The following is a 16,330-nucleotide window of genomic DNA, read 5'->3' as shown; positions in this document are numbered from 1 at the left end:
AGAAGTACTCTCAGTGCCACTATGGTGACTACTGATGTGTCCATTATGTGTATAGGCAGGGTGTCAGAACATACAAGAGTGCCATATTAGGGTAAAAACACTACAGCAGAGAATAAGAATTAAAAATATGTTTTAAAGGGAATCTGTTACCGCAAAAACACTACTTGTACAAACCACATGGTCAAGTAGAGAACTTAGTCCGTATAAAAAAATTATATCTTCGGTGTAGCAAACATTGCCTTTAAAGTGCATAAATTTTTTTTGCCCCATATGAAAACAAGAGCTTATATACACCCTTGGCACAGCCAGGATCACTCGGTGAACCATTTTGCTCTTCTATTAGCATGCTGCTTCACCTCCCCCTATGACTGACTGCACTCACTTGGCCAAAGTGAGTGCTGCCTGAGAAGAAAGCTGGATACACTGATACAACAGCTGCAGCAGCAGAGATGAGAAATTGCCCATCTGAGTTTTCTTTTCAGGCATCACTCAGTCCAGCCAGGTGTCAATCTACATGGGACATTGACGGGTGGGATAATGCACTGAGCACTTATTGTCATGCTATGGAGGCACCGAACACACTCTTTAGCAAATGGCACAAACTGCTTTTTTATGCACATCAAACACAAGGTTTATTACACCAATGGTGTTTTTTTCCAGGGGCTATGTACCCTATTTGACCATGTGGTTTGTCTAAAAAGGACTTTCACTACATTTTTAAATTAAAATAGAAAACCCCCTCCAATAGCTAATGTTTCACAGATTCTGGAACAGTCTTTCTTTTTTTTCCCGTTGCCCTTCCAATTATGCCCCCCGGTAATGAAGATTCAAATTTTCCCCACAAAAAAACTGGGCAAATACCACAGGACTTTTTTGTGGGTATTTGATTTTTCCTTTCTATGACACTGGCCAATCAAAACACGGCTGTGTCATAGAGGAGAATAAACAAACGCCCACAGAGAAGGTCCCAGCTATAGCCTGGCTCAGTGTATTCTCCTGAGATTTGTCTCATGTGAACTCAGCAGTAGCTGCATCCCTTCCAGCAATTGGAGAGCAGAATGGCATCATCTGTAGCACTGTTCAATCTGGTGCTCAGGCTCTCCAGCACTGCTGCTCTCCTGTGCTCCAGCTCTCCAATAGCAAAAGGGATGCCGCAGCGGTAGAGTTCTCAGCGTGTTAGTGACCAAATACTGAATGTGCACTATTTTACATCAGTATTTGGAAGTCAAAACCAGGAGTGTGTCAAAAATACAGAAGTGGTGACGTGTTTCTATTATACTTTTCCTCTGATTGTTCCACTCCCGATTTTGGCTTTCAAATACAGATGTAAAATACTGACGAAAAAGTGTGAACATGGCCTTAATATGAGACAAATCTCTTGCCAGGCGGCAATGCTGACCTTCTCTGGTGGTGTTTGCTTCCCCCCCTTCATGGCATGGATGTGTTTTGATAGGCAGCATTATAGAGGTAAAAACTTAAATGAACACAGAGGTTCTGTGGTATGCACAGAGTTTGTTAAAGGGAAAATTTGCATCTGTATTACCGGGAAGTACAACTTTGGACCGGAGAGGCACAAAAAAACTATTCCAGAATCAGTGAAGCAGCAATTGGAAGATGGACTCAATTTAAATAAAAAAGTGCAAGTCCTCTTTAGTGTTTTTATGGTAACTGTCTCCCTTCAAAAGACAGTAAGCATTAAATACAGACTATTGCAGGGTATTTATTGCTATGTTTTCCACAGACAAGCAGATAGTGGAAGATCCTGCTGCTGGGAATCTGCCACTGTGTGAGAAGTCTCTGAAGCCTCACACCATGTATAACAAAAAGGACATCCCTCCAGAACTGTGAGTGGAGGGACTCTTCAAGTTCTAGTAAATATAAATTTAACATTCCAAGCAGGGAATTTCCCATTGAATTATGTAATGGGCTTAGTTCAGCAAATAACTCTTTTTAAGTAACAAACAAATTATAATGCAAAGTGTGATTTTGATTATGTCAAAAGGTTTGATGGAACTAAATGGATCTTTTTATACAGTTTCTAAAATTGGAAGCCAAATTAATACTAGGGGGCTTTCTACGGATACCCTCAGTTCTGTCATGCTAAGGTTGAGTATACAGTCAGGGCCATAACTGTATTAGGTGCAAGGGTTGCAGTTACTCCTGGGCCCTGTAGCCTAGTGGGGCCCAAAAAGCATCTTTGGCCCATATATGATGACCAAGATAGTTGATGGCCCTGTTGGGGATTTTGATTCGGGCCCGCAAGTTTCAATCCACACCACTGTCTACAGTACCTTCACAGATATAGTTTGTGAGCAGTGTTTTCTCATTCTCAGTTCATTATACACCAAGACACAGATATTACACAACTCTGCTGCATATTGTACTTCCTAGAACTGAAAAAGGTTACTAAGGTATAAAACAGGGAAGTCATCTGAGGAAGTGAAATTCGACATCTAATCTCTTCCTCTCTTATAACTAAAAGGAAAAGGAATTAAACTGTATCCAACTCTTCCATATGCAGTGTAACAATATTGAGTATGCGATAAAACAAGTATTTGTTCAGTAAAATTCCCCAATAAAACTAAATAACCCACATGTAATATAATACATTGTATGTTTATATTGGTTTGTTATAAATGTTATTCAACTGTTTCTTCAACAGATAGCCAATAAGATGAGTGAAGTGGGGTGTTACTGGATACAGATACAGTGAAGGAAATAAGTATTTGAACATGAACATTCTATAATTTTAAGGGTCGGTTAATTTTAACATTGAGAGATATAATATCCAAAAATAAATCAAGAAAATCACATTGTATAAATTAGATAAATTTATTTGCATTTTCCAGTGAGAAATAAGTATTTGATCCCCTACAAACCATTATGAGTTCTGGCTCCTACAGACCAGTTAGACGCTCCTAATCAACTCGTTACCTGCATTAAAGACCGCTGTCTTACATAGTGACCTGTATATAAATGACTCCTGTCCACAGACTCAATTAATCAATCAGTCAGACTAACCTCTACAACATGGGCAAGACCAAAGAGCTTTCTAAGGATGTCAGGGACAAGATCATAGACCTGCACAAAGCTGGAATGGGCTACAAAACCATAAGTAAGACGCTGGGTGAGAAGGAGACAACTGTTGGTGCCATAGTAAGAAAATGGAAGAAATACAAAATGACTGTCAATCGACATCGATCTGGGGCACCATGCAGAATCTCAACTCGTGGGGTATCCTTGATCATGAGGAAGGTGAGAGATCAGATTAAAACTACACAGGGGGAACTTGTTAATGATCTCCAAGCAGCTGGGACCACAGTCACCAAGAAAACCATTGATAACACATTACGCCTTAAAGGTTTAAAATCCTGCAGTGCCCGCAAGGTCCCCCTGGTCAAGAAGGCACATGTGCACGCCCGTCTGAAGTTCGCCAATGAACACCTGGATGAGTCTGAGTTATTGGGAGAAGGTGCTGTGGTCAGAGGAGACAAAAATGGAGCGCAACTCGCTGTGTTTTGAGGAAGAAGGACAAGTACAACCCTAAGAACATCGTCCCAACTGTGAAGCATTGTGGGGGAAACATTATACTTTGGGGGTGCTTTTCTACAAAGGGGACATGACGACTGCACCGTACTGAAGAGAAGGTGGATGGGGTCATGTATCGCGAGAATTTGGCCAACAACCTCCTTCCCTCAGTAAGAGCATTGAAGAGGAGTCGTGGCTGAGTCTTCCAGCAAGACAATGGCCCAAAACATACAGCCAAGGCAACAAAGGAGTGGCTCAAAAAGAAGCACAGTAAGGTCATGGCGCCAGTCTCCAGACCTTAATCCCATAGAAAACTTATGGAGGGAGTTGAAGCTCCGAGTTGCCAAGTGACAGCCTCAAAATCTGAATGATTTAGAGATGATCTGCAAAGAGGAGTGGACCAAAATTCCTCCTGACATGTGCGCAAACCTCATCAACTACAAAAAACGTCCGACTGCTGTGCTTGCCATCAAGTATTAAGTGTTGTTTGATCTAATACTTATTTCTCACTGCAAAATGCTAATAAATTTATATATTTATACATAGGGAAATATATATTCTTGTACCGTGTTAGCCCGTAGATAGAAAAATATTTAGATTTGAGAGTCCTCAGTGACTGATACCTTTTAATGGCTAACTGAAAAGATGGTAACAAATTGCAAGCTTTCGAGACTACGCAGGTCTCTTCATCAGGCTAACATACCACAAAATCTGAAGAGTCACATATTTATACATAATTGCGTTGTCTTACCTATTGCATTTTTTGTGTGTCTTATGGTGTATAAATATGTGACTCTTCACATCATCGCCACACAATAAAAGAAAAAAGAATAGATCTACCTGTAGCCAAGCATTTTTGCTCCCCTGATCGCAGCATAAAAGACATGAAATTACTGGTATTAAAAGGTAACTTCAAATCTCAAAGAGAAAGAAGAATCTCAGAATATAAACTGATGGTGACCTTTAACACTTTCAGAGTAGGAATGAATGTGTCGCATGGATTTATGTTATTCTACATCAACTAAGGAATGTGCCCCTCAGACTTGTGAGGCCATCATAACACTGGACCTAGTCACAGGACAATAAAACCTTCACACTCCTTATCTATTAACTGCTAAAATATTTATAGCCAGAACTGTTTATCTCTTCCATAATAACTCTGCTTTCCATCACCTGTCTTACCTATTGCATTTTTCTGTGTGTCTTATTGTGTATAAATATGTGACTCTTCAGATTTTGTGGTATATTAGCCTGATGAAGAGACCTGCGTAGTCTCGAAAGCTTGCAATTTGTTACCATCTTTTCAGTTAGCCATTAAAAGGTATCAACTACTGAGGACTCTCAAATCTAAATATTTTTCTATAATTTATACAATGTGATTTTCTTGACTTTTTTGGGGATATTCTCTCTCTCAATGTTAAAATTAAGCTACCCTTAAAATTATAGACTGTTCATGTCTTTGTCAGTGGGCAAACTTACAAAAACAGCAAGGGATCAAATACTTCTTTGCTTCACTGTACCTACAAAGGAGCTTGGGAAAGCCACACGTCATCCGTGTGGGTGATACGATGCAACATCCGTGTGGGTGATACGATGCAACATCCGTGTGGGTGATACGATGCAACATCCGTGTGGGTGATACAATGCAACATCCGTGTGGGTGATACAATGCAACATCCGTGTGGGTGATACGATGCAACATCCGTGTGGGTGATACGATGCAACATCCGTGTGGGTGATACGATGCAACATCCGTGTGGGTGATACAATGCAACATCCGTGTGGGTGATATAGTGGAGAAAAAAAAACAACATAAAAATGACATTGCTGAAAAGAATTTAAAAAAGAAAAACTAAAAAAAAAAAGGAAAGAAAAAATAAGTCTGTGATTTTCAGCTTTTTAGCTTATAGGAGAGGTCTCCAAACTTTTGCACCTTGTGAGCAATATTCAACAGTATGAAAAAAGTTACACACACAGGGAAAAATATTTTGAAATTACAAATAAATATCTTTATTTTGCTGATAAATATTTTAGTGTGAATTCTTACAAGCTGCCATTATACCATTTAAATTGGAAGTGTTTGGGCATTAGTATAGGTTTAGACCACACATGTCAAACTCCGGGCCGTGGGCCAAATCGGGCCCGCATGGTGGTTGTATTTAGCCCCCGACACCAGAACAGCCACCCCTATGTGGGGCCATTATTGTGTATGGAGGACTATGTGGGGCCCATCATTGTGTATGGAGGACTATGTGGGGCCCATTATTCTGTATTCTGGTTGACCGGCAACTTTGTCCAAGTTTTTAATTTTGGTCCTCTGTGGATTTAAGTTTGACATCCCTGGTCTAGACAATGTGGATGTCATATTGTAGCCAGAGATTTGGCCATAACTCAGGGCTCCTATTGAAATGGCATAGCCACTTCAATAGGTACAAAGGAGGGCGACTAAGGTAATAAAGGGAATGGAGGGACTAGAATACCCAGAAAGGTTGTCAAAATTAGGCCTATTTACGTTGGAAAAGAGAAGGCTTAGGGGAGACCTCATAAACATGTATAAACACATCAGGGGGCAGTACAGAGATCTCTCCCATGACCTGTTTATACCAAGGATGGTGACAAAGACGAGGGGGCACACTATGCGTCTGGAGGAAAGGAGGTTCCTGCACCAGCATAGAAGGGGATTCTTTACGGTCAGAGCCGTGAGACTCTGGAACTCTCTGGGAGAGGAAGTGGTGATGTCCAACTCCCTTAATGAGTTCAAGAGAGGCCTGGACGCCTTTCTTGAGAACAATAAAATTACATTTTATGCTTAGTTAATTAATCCAGGGATTTAATCTGACTGCCAGATTGGTGTCGGGAAGTGAATTTTTCCTCAATGATGTAAATTGGTCTATACCGCATCGTTTTTTGTTGCCTTCCCCTGGATCAACGCTGCGGAATAGCTGCAGTGCACAAGAAATAGGCTGAACTGGATGGACGCTTGTCTTTTTTCGGCCTTATAAACTATGTAACTATGAAACTATGTAACTGCTGTCAGGTAGAGCTGCTGATTGAGGTGGGCTGTAGACAATATCAAGATCTTACCTCTCCACCATTGATGAAATCCAAAACAAAGAACAGTTTATCTGAGGTCTGGAATGAGTAATGGAGACACACCAAAAATGGATGCTGTACATTTTTTAGCAGCACGTTTCGCTCAGCCATAATGTGCTTTTGCTACAAAAAAATAAAATATAATGTATAGATCTTAAATACAACAATACAACAAGATTGTATTAAATCATTAATCTTAACAGTATCAAATTAGATTTAGACTGCTTTCCTAGTTTATGCAATGTTTAATTTAGAGATAGTATTGCATGTAATTCTTGTGTTTATGTGCAGCTTGGACCCTCAATAATTTGTTGGTGTATGACCCATTATTAGGAAATAAATGCTGTCTAGTTCTGAATTCCCCCACACGATAGCACACAGCCAGTAAGATATAGAGTCCAACAACTACAAGTTTGTTTATTGCTGTATTTTCTATACATTAGTTTGCAAATTATAGGAGACTTGTGGGAAATCTAACTATAGGTTTTGGATCCAAGGTTCAGACTCCATACAAAATAAATCTGTACTTTAACCCCACACACCTCTTTCTTGTTCAGAATAACTTTTTTCTGTAAAATCTTTACAGCATAATACTTCCCATCAAGTTTCCCTCTTGTAAGGACGACCTAGAAAAAAAAAATATTGATTTTAAGGTTGGGGTTAGTTTTTAATTTCTCATGTAATGTAGAAGAATATAAACTGTATTTCGTGTCTGAAGAATGGTAAACTACTAGTAAGCAGGCCTGGCGTCAGCACCCGGCGCACCCAGGCAAGTGCAGGGGCCCTGAGCAGGCGGGGAGGTCCACTCGCCATCGGGCATCCCGGCACGCTATGGGACCCGTGTGCGGAGCAGGGCGGTGCCAGCGCCATGTAATACGGCTAATTCATTGATGCAGAATCTGTCACACATCAGTGACAAAACTTTCACCATTGTTTACACTGAACACAATGGGAGACAGCCTGTGGGTAGTTTCACAGAGATTTTGTAGCACACTACTTGTGAAAATCCGCATTATCCTCAAAGCCCTATTCACTACAGCTGTGCAAAAAAAAAAGGGCCAAAGCAAGAGACATTATTCATTACTAACTTAAGGTGGTTGTACGTTTTAAGAAAAACATGTCTGGTTTCTTCCAAAAGCAGTGTCACACCTTTCCACAGGTTGTGCGTGATATTCCAATTTTGCTACACTCGCTTCAATGGGGCTAATCTGCCATACCACACCCAACCCATGGAAAGAAGAGATGCCGTTTTTGTGAAAAAGCAACCATGTGTTTTTTTTTTTTTTTCCCCATCTTTGCTAATCATCCACATCACAGAAAAAAAAAAGGCCATACTTACCAATACCTGGTCACAATACCAATATACTGCAGGACGCAGACAGCCCCCACATGATAAAGGCAAAGGTAGTACAGCTGAAAAATGCTGATGAACAACCACTTACACCCCTAACATCCATGAGGTGGGGTTGCCAGCAGCAAATTTAGACTGGACATCTAAATTAAATATTGTATATCAGTAGATCCACCAATTTTTGACAGAACCGTACAAAAATCTAAAATCCGCAGTGTCTGCTTAAAAAAAGAAGGTTGTATCGTGGTTAACTTGATATATCTATTTGGGAATTTCAGACTGTACCTGGATGAAATAGGAGTGCTGTCAGATTTTTTTTCACGGACTCAGACTTGCATTACAGATTTGGATCAGACACTTTGATCAATATCTGACATGGCTCCGTGGTTTTGTGTTGACCACCTGGTCCACAAAAAAACACACAGATACGTGAACAGCTCCATAGACTTTCACAAGTACAAGTGCTATCCCAGAAAAACACAAATTGAAGTTGTATGAAAAAACCTGTCATCTGAATCAGACCCGAGAACCAACAAACGGGTCAATTTTTGTTTAACTGATGCAAACAGGAGCAAAAGAGCCTCAGTTATTGTTATGGTGTCAGTCTGGTTTCTGTTTGCTATCAGTTCAGAATAAAACGTTTTGCATTATGCGCTAAGAAAATGACAACAGATTAAATCTATATGGACCCCTTACAATCAATGGGGTTCCTTGGCTTCGGTTTGTATCAGTTAGCAAACAGATCAGTTTTTGGCATATATTCTGCTTGTCTATTCCTAAAATTAAAACAGATAAACAGAACTTCCATACAGACATGTGAACTCATCCTTAGCAGTGCAGGCTCTGGCGAGGAGAATGGCGCTCTGACCAGTAGTGATATATACAAAATTATATTTTTTTGCACATATAAAATTTTTTATATTGTTGGGTTATGTTACAGTCTTCTCTAGAGAGAAGGTCTACAGGTGGTAAATGCCCCTAGATAAATGCTTTTATAGCCCTCTCATAATCTGAATGCTAAGCAGAAAGCCATACTCGTTTCAAAGTAAAAATAATATTTTTTTATTATTATTGCAGTGATATTTTTTGCCATTAAACCCCCTAACAAAATGTATACTTATCTGCAGAGAAGAATCTCACCTTGCCAAAGCTTCCTTTCCCAATCAGTCTGAGGTATTCAAAGTCTGAAGGCTTGGCGCTGTTATGGGAGAGAACATTACACAATCAGCACTTTCTTTCATTAGAAACAGAAATGATGGTAGAAAAAGACTGCCTGGTCTATTTGTCATATATGTTGTCCCATATTACTTTTATCTTGCCTCAGGTTAGACCTAGGCCCGCCTCAGGTTAGACCTAGGCCCGCCTCAGGTTAGACCTAGGCCCGCCTCAGGTTAGACCTAGGCCCGCCTCAGGTTAGACCTAGGCCCGCCTCAGGTTAGACCTAGGCCCGCCTCAGGTTAGACCTAGGCCCGCCTCAGGTTAGACCTAGGCCCGCCTCAGGTTAGACCTAGGCCCGCCTCAGGTTAGACCTAGGCCCGCCTCAGGTTAGACCTAGGCCCGCCTCAGGTTAGACCTAGGCCCGCCTCAGGTTAGACCTAGGCCCGCCTCAGGTTAGACCTAGGCCCGCCTCAGGTTAGACCTAGGCCCAAATTCAGTTACTATGGATGTTCCAACCACATCAGATGGAAGTTTGATCCAAGTACCTATTACTCTTTCAGTAAAATTATATTTACCAATTAATTCCCCTTGTGCTTATCATTTACATTAAACTTCAGCTTATTTAACAACATCTGAGACACTATGTCTAAGTGACACAAAACTTCCTGACAAGAGGCAGAAATATTTACCAGGACTCCCAGTCCAGATGTATGTGATGCAATGGAGTCATGCTGGTACATTGTGTACACTTGCAGATGTGGGTTACATCACCGAGCCGCTCATGAACGGTCAGCTAAATGTTCAGACCATTTGGAAATCAGACTCAAATTGCAGTTTTATTTGTCCACCCACCCAGCAGAGCTTTCTCTAAGTCCCATCTGTATTAAATATTGCTCGAAAAACAAAAATGTACAATTTCTAATATGCTGGCAAGCATAACTCCACTTCAGGGAAAGTGCATATAGGAAAGTCCAGATAGATCAAAGATTATTTATTTGATAAAGTTTCTTTTCTTTCAGGATAGAACTCGGGGTACGTTCACATGAGCAAATTTTCAGTCTGAGTGCTGTCCATGAAAAAAAAAAGAATATCACACGGACAGCACTAGGACCAATGTTATTCAGCTGGGCTGTTCAGATGAAAGTTTTATTTTTCCCACAGACGAATCTGCTCTTGAAATGGCAGCATACACTATAATATTCCGTATGTCGGGAGATTCTACTATTCACGTTTATGGATGTGCAGAAAAGATAAAAAAAATCCATCTGTGTAGCATCCATTTTTCAGAGATACATTGCAATTCTTAGAAGGAACTGTATTTGGTCCTGTAAATGTTAACATGAACAGCTCATGTAAAAACCGATTGCATACTGACCACCATATGGATGTAAAATGGTCAGTTTTTTTCTTCATTAAAAATCGGAAGATTTTTATACACTTGTGTGAACCCAGCCTTAAGCCCCCGTCTCACATAGCGAGATCGCTAGCAAGATCGCTGCTGTGTCACGGTTTTGGTGACGCAACAGCGACCTCACCAGCGATGTCGCTATGTGTGACACTTTGCAGCGATCAGGACCCTGCTGTGAGGTTGCTGATCGCTGCAAAGTGTCCTGGACCATTTTTTGGTCGTTGCTCTCCCGCTGGTTAGCACACATCGCTGTGTGTGACCAGTGGGAGCAGCGATCAGGCTGGTAACTATGATAAACATCGGGTTACTAGGGGCACACGCGCACCTAGTAACCCGTTGTTTATCATGGTTACGAGCCTGCTAAAGTGAGCGGTAACCTCCCGCTCACTGTAGCAGAGTGGTAACCATGGTAAACATCGGGTTACTAGGTGCGCGTGTGCCCCTAGTAACCCGATGTTTACCATGGTTACCAGCCTGCTCCTGCTTCAGCAGGCTGGTAACCAGGAGCAGGACATCGTGGAAAGATTCTTTCCACGATGTCGCTGCTCCCCTGATCGTTGGTGAGCCTGACTGTTTGACAGCTCACCAGCGACCACATAGCGACGCAGCAACGATCCCTGACAGGTCGTATCGTTGTCGGGATCGTTGCAGCGTCGCTAAGTGTGACGGGGCCTTTACAGTTAGGAAAAAATGTGCATATTTACTCTGATTCTGCAGCATTCACATACTATTTGTCCCTGCTTAACCCCAGTGCATTCTATTAACGAACTACATGTAATGATGTAATAATTCATTTTGCTTGGTTATATAATGCTAACATATTCAGCAGCTCTTCACAAATATTGTTGTTACCATCCCCATCTGGTTCATGATCTAAATTCCCTAGAAGTCAGTCTTTGGAATGGAAAAGAACGCAAACATGAGTGATCACCGAATCAATAACATGAGTATATTCTACATTTCCATGATACTTTTGTTAATTATATATACACATATACACGTAAATAAAGTCTACACACCTCTTAAAATGCCATTGTTTTGTCATGTAAAAAAACCATACTAAAGAAGAAACATTTCAGAACTTGTTCCACCTTTAAAATCACTAAGGTACAAATCCATTGAGATGCAAATATTAAATCATTGTGGAGGGGGGAATTAAAAGTAAGAAAACTAAAATAATGTGGTTGTATAAGTGTAAATACCCTCTTATAATTGGGGATGTGATTCTATTCAGAGTTAGCCAATCACATTTAAACTCATGGTGAATAATAGTCAGTACACAGCTGCCATCATTTACAGCGATTCTGATTAACCCTATATAAAGTTTAGAGGTTCTAGAAAGATTTTCCTAACATTATATTAGTTAGATTTTACAGCAACAGCCATGGTTCATAAACATCTTGCAACACAGCAAAGGGATATCATTATTGAATGTTATCAGTCAAGAGAAGAGTGCAAAAAAATTCCAAATCATTAGATATAACATTGAACATTGTGAAGATGGTCAGCAAGAAGTGGCTTAAAATTGGCACTACAGTCATTACCTAGAAATGGACGTCCCTCAAAAATTGCTGAAAAGAGAAGAAAATTGGTGCAAGACACTGCAAAGATTCCTACAGCAACATTAAAGGAGCTGCAGGAATTTCTTTGAAGTTCTGATTGTGTACTGTGTGTGACAACAATATCTCGTATTCTTCATATGTCAGGCTGGTGGGACAGGGTAGACAGAAGCCTTTTCTTGCAAAGAAAAACATCCAAGCCCGGCTATGTTTTGCCAAAACCTACATTAAGTCTGCCAAAAGCATGTGGGAAAATGGGTTATGGACTGATGAAACCGAAGTGGATTTTTTTGGCCATAATTATTAAAGGTATGTTTGACACAAAGCCAAAACTGCACATCACGAAAAGAACACCATGACCGGAGTGAAGCATGGTGGAACTGGGGCTTTAGTCAAGGTGGAGAGAAATAAGAACATTTCCAAATATCAGTTAATTTGCATTAAAAAGTTCAGACCTCTGCTTAAAAGCTGAAATGAATTTCACCTTTTAGTGCGACAATGACCTTAAGCACAAATCCAAATCAACAAAAGAATGGCTTTGCCAGAAGATTAAAGTTTTGAAATGCCCCAGAATTGAATCCAACTGAAAATCTGTGGGTGACCTGAAGATGTCGCTGTACACAGGAGGTGCTCTAGCAATATGACAGAGTGGGCAAAGATTGCCAATTCTTGATGTACCATGCTGATAAACTCCTACCCAAAAAGACTGAATGCTGTCATAAATTGAAAGGGTACTTTAACAAAGCATTATCTTAAGGAATCGTACAGATTATAAGAGACCTTAAAAGGGAATCTTGACCAGTTTGGACGATAACCTTATTAGGCTGCGCTGCTGTAATGAAGAATCCTTTGGACCAAGATGAGTTGAATGTTTTTTATTTCCACAATGCATTTCAATCCTGGACTAGCATCGTTTTCAAGTGAAAAAAACTAATAGGATTAGTCCTCAGGATTCTTCATTACAGCAGCGCAGCCTGATACCGTCTTATTGTCCAAATTGATCAACTATCCTGGAGGAGATCATCCCCAGCCAAGAGGCAGCAGCTGATATTTTCTTGTGTTCATAGGAGTTGTGGTGCACACAACCTGCTCAGGTGAGCACCTTCCTTATACCCAAAAGGGTATCACCTGATGGTCTTGTGCGCTTTTGTTCTCCTAAAGATTTTCTACCATTAAAGGGAATCTGTCACTAGGCATAATAGGCTTTAGTGTCATTTTTATAAAATCACTGTTTTATGAGCAAGAGATCATTAGGAGGACTAGAAAACCTGGTGCCAGGTAGTCAGGCATATTCATGAGCTGTGTATAACCGCACCCACACCACTGATTGGCAGCTGTCTGTATGCACTTTGCATAGGCATAAAGTTCCCAGACAGCTGCCAATCAGTGGTGTGGGTGGGGTTATACAGCGCTCAGCATTCAGAGATCTGGCAGCAGAGAAAACAGTGATTTTATCAAAATGACAGCAAGTGACAGATTGCTGAAATCAGGGTCTCTGCTCACACATTTAGCTGCTGTCAGATGGGGTAGCAAAAACCTGGCGACAGATTCCCTTTAAAGTTCTGAAATGATTCTTCTTTGATGATTTTTTTACATGACACAAACCAGGCATTTTAACAGGGTTGTGTATACTTTTTATTTCCACAAGGCTAAATAAATGTCCATGTCAATTATCAGGCAGCATACCTACACGACAATTCTACAGGCGGATTTGTATACTTTGTAAGTGTACATTTCTTCCACAAATGCTAAAACAACATTTGCACAATACCATGAAATCTTGGTTCTTCACTGTAATGTATTATTTCAATATTTTTACGGTATTTTTATACTATGGTAATATTTTGACAGCATAAAGGAAGTCAATTTTGAAACTTTGTGCTGTTTTGTATGTGGGAACCACTTCCTTTACTGAACTGCAATAACCAAGGAGAGCGGCTGCAATGTATACAGTTACTTTAAGTGTAATGTCAGTTGAATATCTGCGGTTTCCTAATGAATCTTTGTGCAGACTCATGGACTCACTGTCACACGATAGTTATTCTTTACTCAATGATGAAGTATTGGCATCTATTATAGGGGTTGTACAGGTTTATCATGAAAGTCTGCAGTCACTAGGTGATTGCAGACTCTTGTTAATCCTTACATCGCATGCAGCGCGTGCTGTCACGATTCCCAGATGCCAAGGGCGAGACCCAGCGGTCATATGACCGCAATCATGCGATATGCATACTCCTGGTCACATTCCTACTAGACGTGCTTGCGCTTGCTCAATTGACGTCTAGTCGGAATGTGTCCGGAAGTATGCATATCGAATACTTGTGGTCGTATGACCGCTAGGTCACACCACCGGGACTGGAGAATCCTCACAGCATGTACTATGCGCATAACGTGAGGATTCACAAGTCTGCAGTCACAGAGTGACTGCAGACTTTCGTGAAAATCTGGACAGCCCCTTCAAAAAACATATTTACAGCATCTAAGCAAACTGGTATTACTTTTGAATAATTATTTTAAATGAATGCTTATAACTGCAGAGTAGCTGGGGAGCACCAGCCAAGCTGTGGCTAGCAGAGGAGACACTAATATAATTAGATACAGGGCTAAAAAAGCAGTGAAGGAAGTTTCACGCTGCAAGAAGTAGTGGGGTTCCCAGCTAGCATATATTTATTATGTATCCTTTGGTTAGGGTGTAAATATTTTTTGTGAAATAATCCCCTTTAAATGCAAACTCTTCTGTGCAACACAATATTGCATATATACTTTATCTCTGCCAGGTCTCTCTCTCCTAGAATTGTGAGATGGTGGATCACAAGGTGGATTACCAGACAGATCTGCTTTTAGAGGCGAGTGCCTGGCTCTCAGTGGTGTCTAGTATACAGGATGTCAGATAAAAGGACTTTTAGCAAACCATTTTTTTTTTACTTTTATCTTATATAAAGTAACAAGCAAACATTTTGACTTTGGGTTGTAATTACAGAACTGGACATACTGAGGATTTACAGATGGTCCCAAGTTGACATTTTGCATCGGTGATCCATTCTATAAAGAAAAAAGATGGAAGAAAAGTTATTCTCTTAACCTAAAGACTTTGATGGCAGTGAATGCTCAGCACCCATGTCTCACTAACTCTGGGTATAAGCAGCTGCAGGAGCTTGTTCAGATAAGCACAACACCCAGAAGAGGAGACAGGTGCTGACCCTTTCACTGCCATCATCTGTACTCCAAATGAGTACGATCTGATATAAATGCAGCTAAATGCAGGCAAATAGACTGCAATTTTTTTTTTTTTTTTTTCTTCAAGAATGAAGACAAATCCCCTAAAAAGTAATTCGGAAAGTTTTCTAACATTTCATGCTGCACAAAATTATTAAATAAATAAATTAAAAAAATGGAAGTTTAGTTACTCTTTATGAGATATAAGTAAGGTCCAATAATGTCATAACTACTTTCATCCCCGAGACATACCTAGAGTATTTTAGGAGAGATTTCTGAAAACTGGTTTTGCAAATATTGGATCACATGAAACTAAAACACTAAAAATAGATCTGGTTTCTTCTTGTCCACTATTCTGTTAGTGGGTTTCAGTTCTACTTTTAGTCAAAAACAATTTTATCCGAGGAATGGACAAGTCTCGGTCCCCTCCGATTTCAGAACACACAACATTTGCTGTTGTAACTTCTCCATTGAAACAATAGATGATTGAATAATAAAAAGGAAGGACAGTGGATTGGACTGTAATTACACATATACAATATTAACCTCATTATGTATCATAAATTAAAGGAGTTCAAACTGACCCAAATATTAGAGGAAATTGATTACGTATCCCAAGAATAATCAGATTGGCATAGGTGCCAGGTGTCAGGCCTCCGACAGTCAGACGTCAACATGGAATGGAGTGGAGCAGCTTCGCTCAATGTGTAGTGGCGGCTGCTGAGTACTGCAGATCAGCTCTTATTCAACACAACAGGAGATGATGTTCATTACCAGACTACGGCCACTACACATTGAACTGAATTCCACAGCTCCATTCAATCTTTATATCAAGTCACTTATGATGGGTAAGGGTACCGGACCCTCATGGATTTGATAGTGCTGACTTATTCCTAGGATATGTCATTAATATCACATATTCTAAGAATAGACCATTCTCCATGTAAGTAATCAATATTTAATTAGGAGGCTTTAACTTTGCAAAAACCCAGACTGATCCGCAGAATGAAGGGTCAC

At 40.3% G+C, this 16,330-nt stretch overlaps 1 protein-coding gene across 2 annotated transcripts in view; it reads right to left on the bottom strand.

Moving 5' to 3' along the window:
• Nucleotides 1-16,330, bottom strand: part of SGK3 (serum/glucocorticoid regulated kinase family member 3) — an 84,515-nt gene that overhangs the window by 20,677 nt on the left and 47,508 nt on the right. For both annotated transcript variants that reach the window (XM_073679398.1, XM_073679397.1), the window contains exons 7-10: nucleotides 15,090-15,139; nucleotides 9,113-9,170; nucleotides 7,164-7,247; nucleotides 6,613-6,744 (exon numbers count right to left, since the gene is read on the bottom strand). In XM_073679398.1, the coding sequence (XP_073535499.1) occupies nucleotides 6,613-6,744; nucleotides 7,164-7,247; nucleotides 9,113-9,170; nucleotides 15,090-15,139 (324 nt within the window). The remainder of the gene's footprint in view (nucleotides 1-6,612; nucleotides 6,745-7,163; nucleotides 7,248-9,112; nucleotides 9,171-15,089; nucleotides 15,140-16,330) is intronic.

Source organism: Phyllobates terribilis, unplaced genomic scaffold (assembly GCF_046119375.1).
Source record: "Phyllobates terribilis strain yellow unplaced genomic scaffold, ASM4611937v1 Scaffold_4__5_contigs__length_816908805, whole genome shotgun sequence".
NCBI lineage: Eukaryota > Metazoa > Chordata > Amphibia > Anura > Dendrobatidae > Phyllobates > Phyllobates terribilis.
The sequence above is the reverse complement of the archived record's forward strand: the minus strand, read 5'-3'. Positions and strand labels throughout refer to the sequence as shown.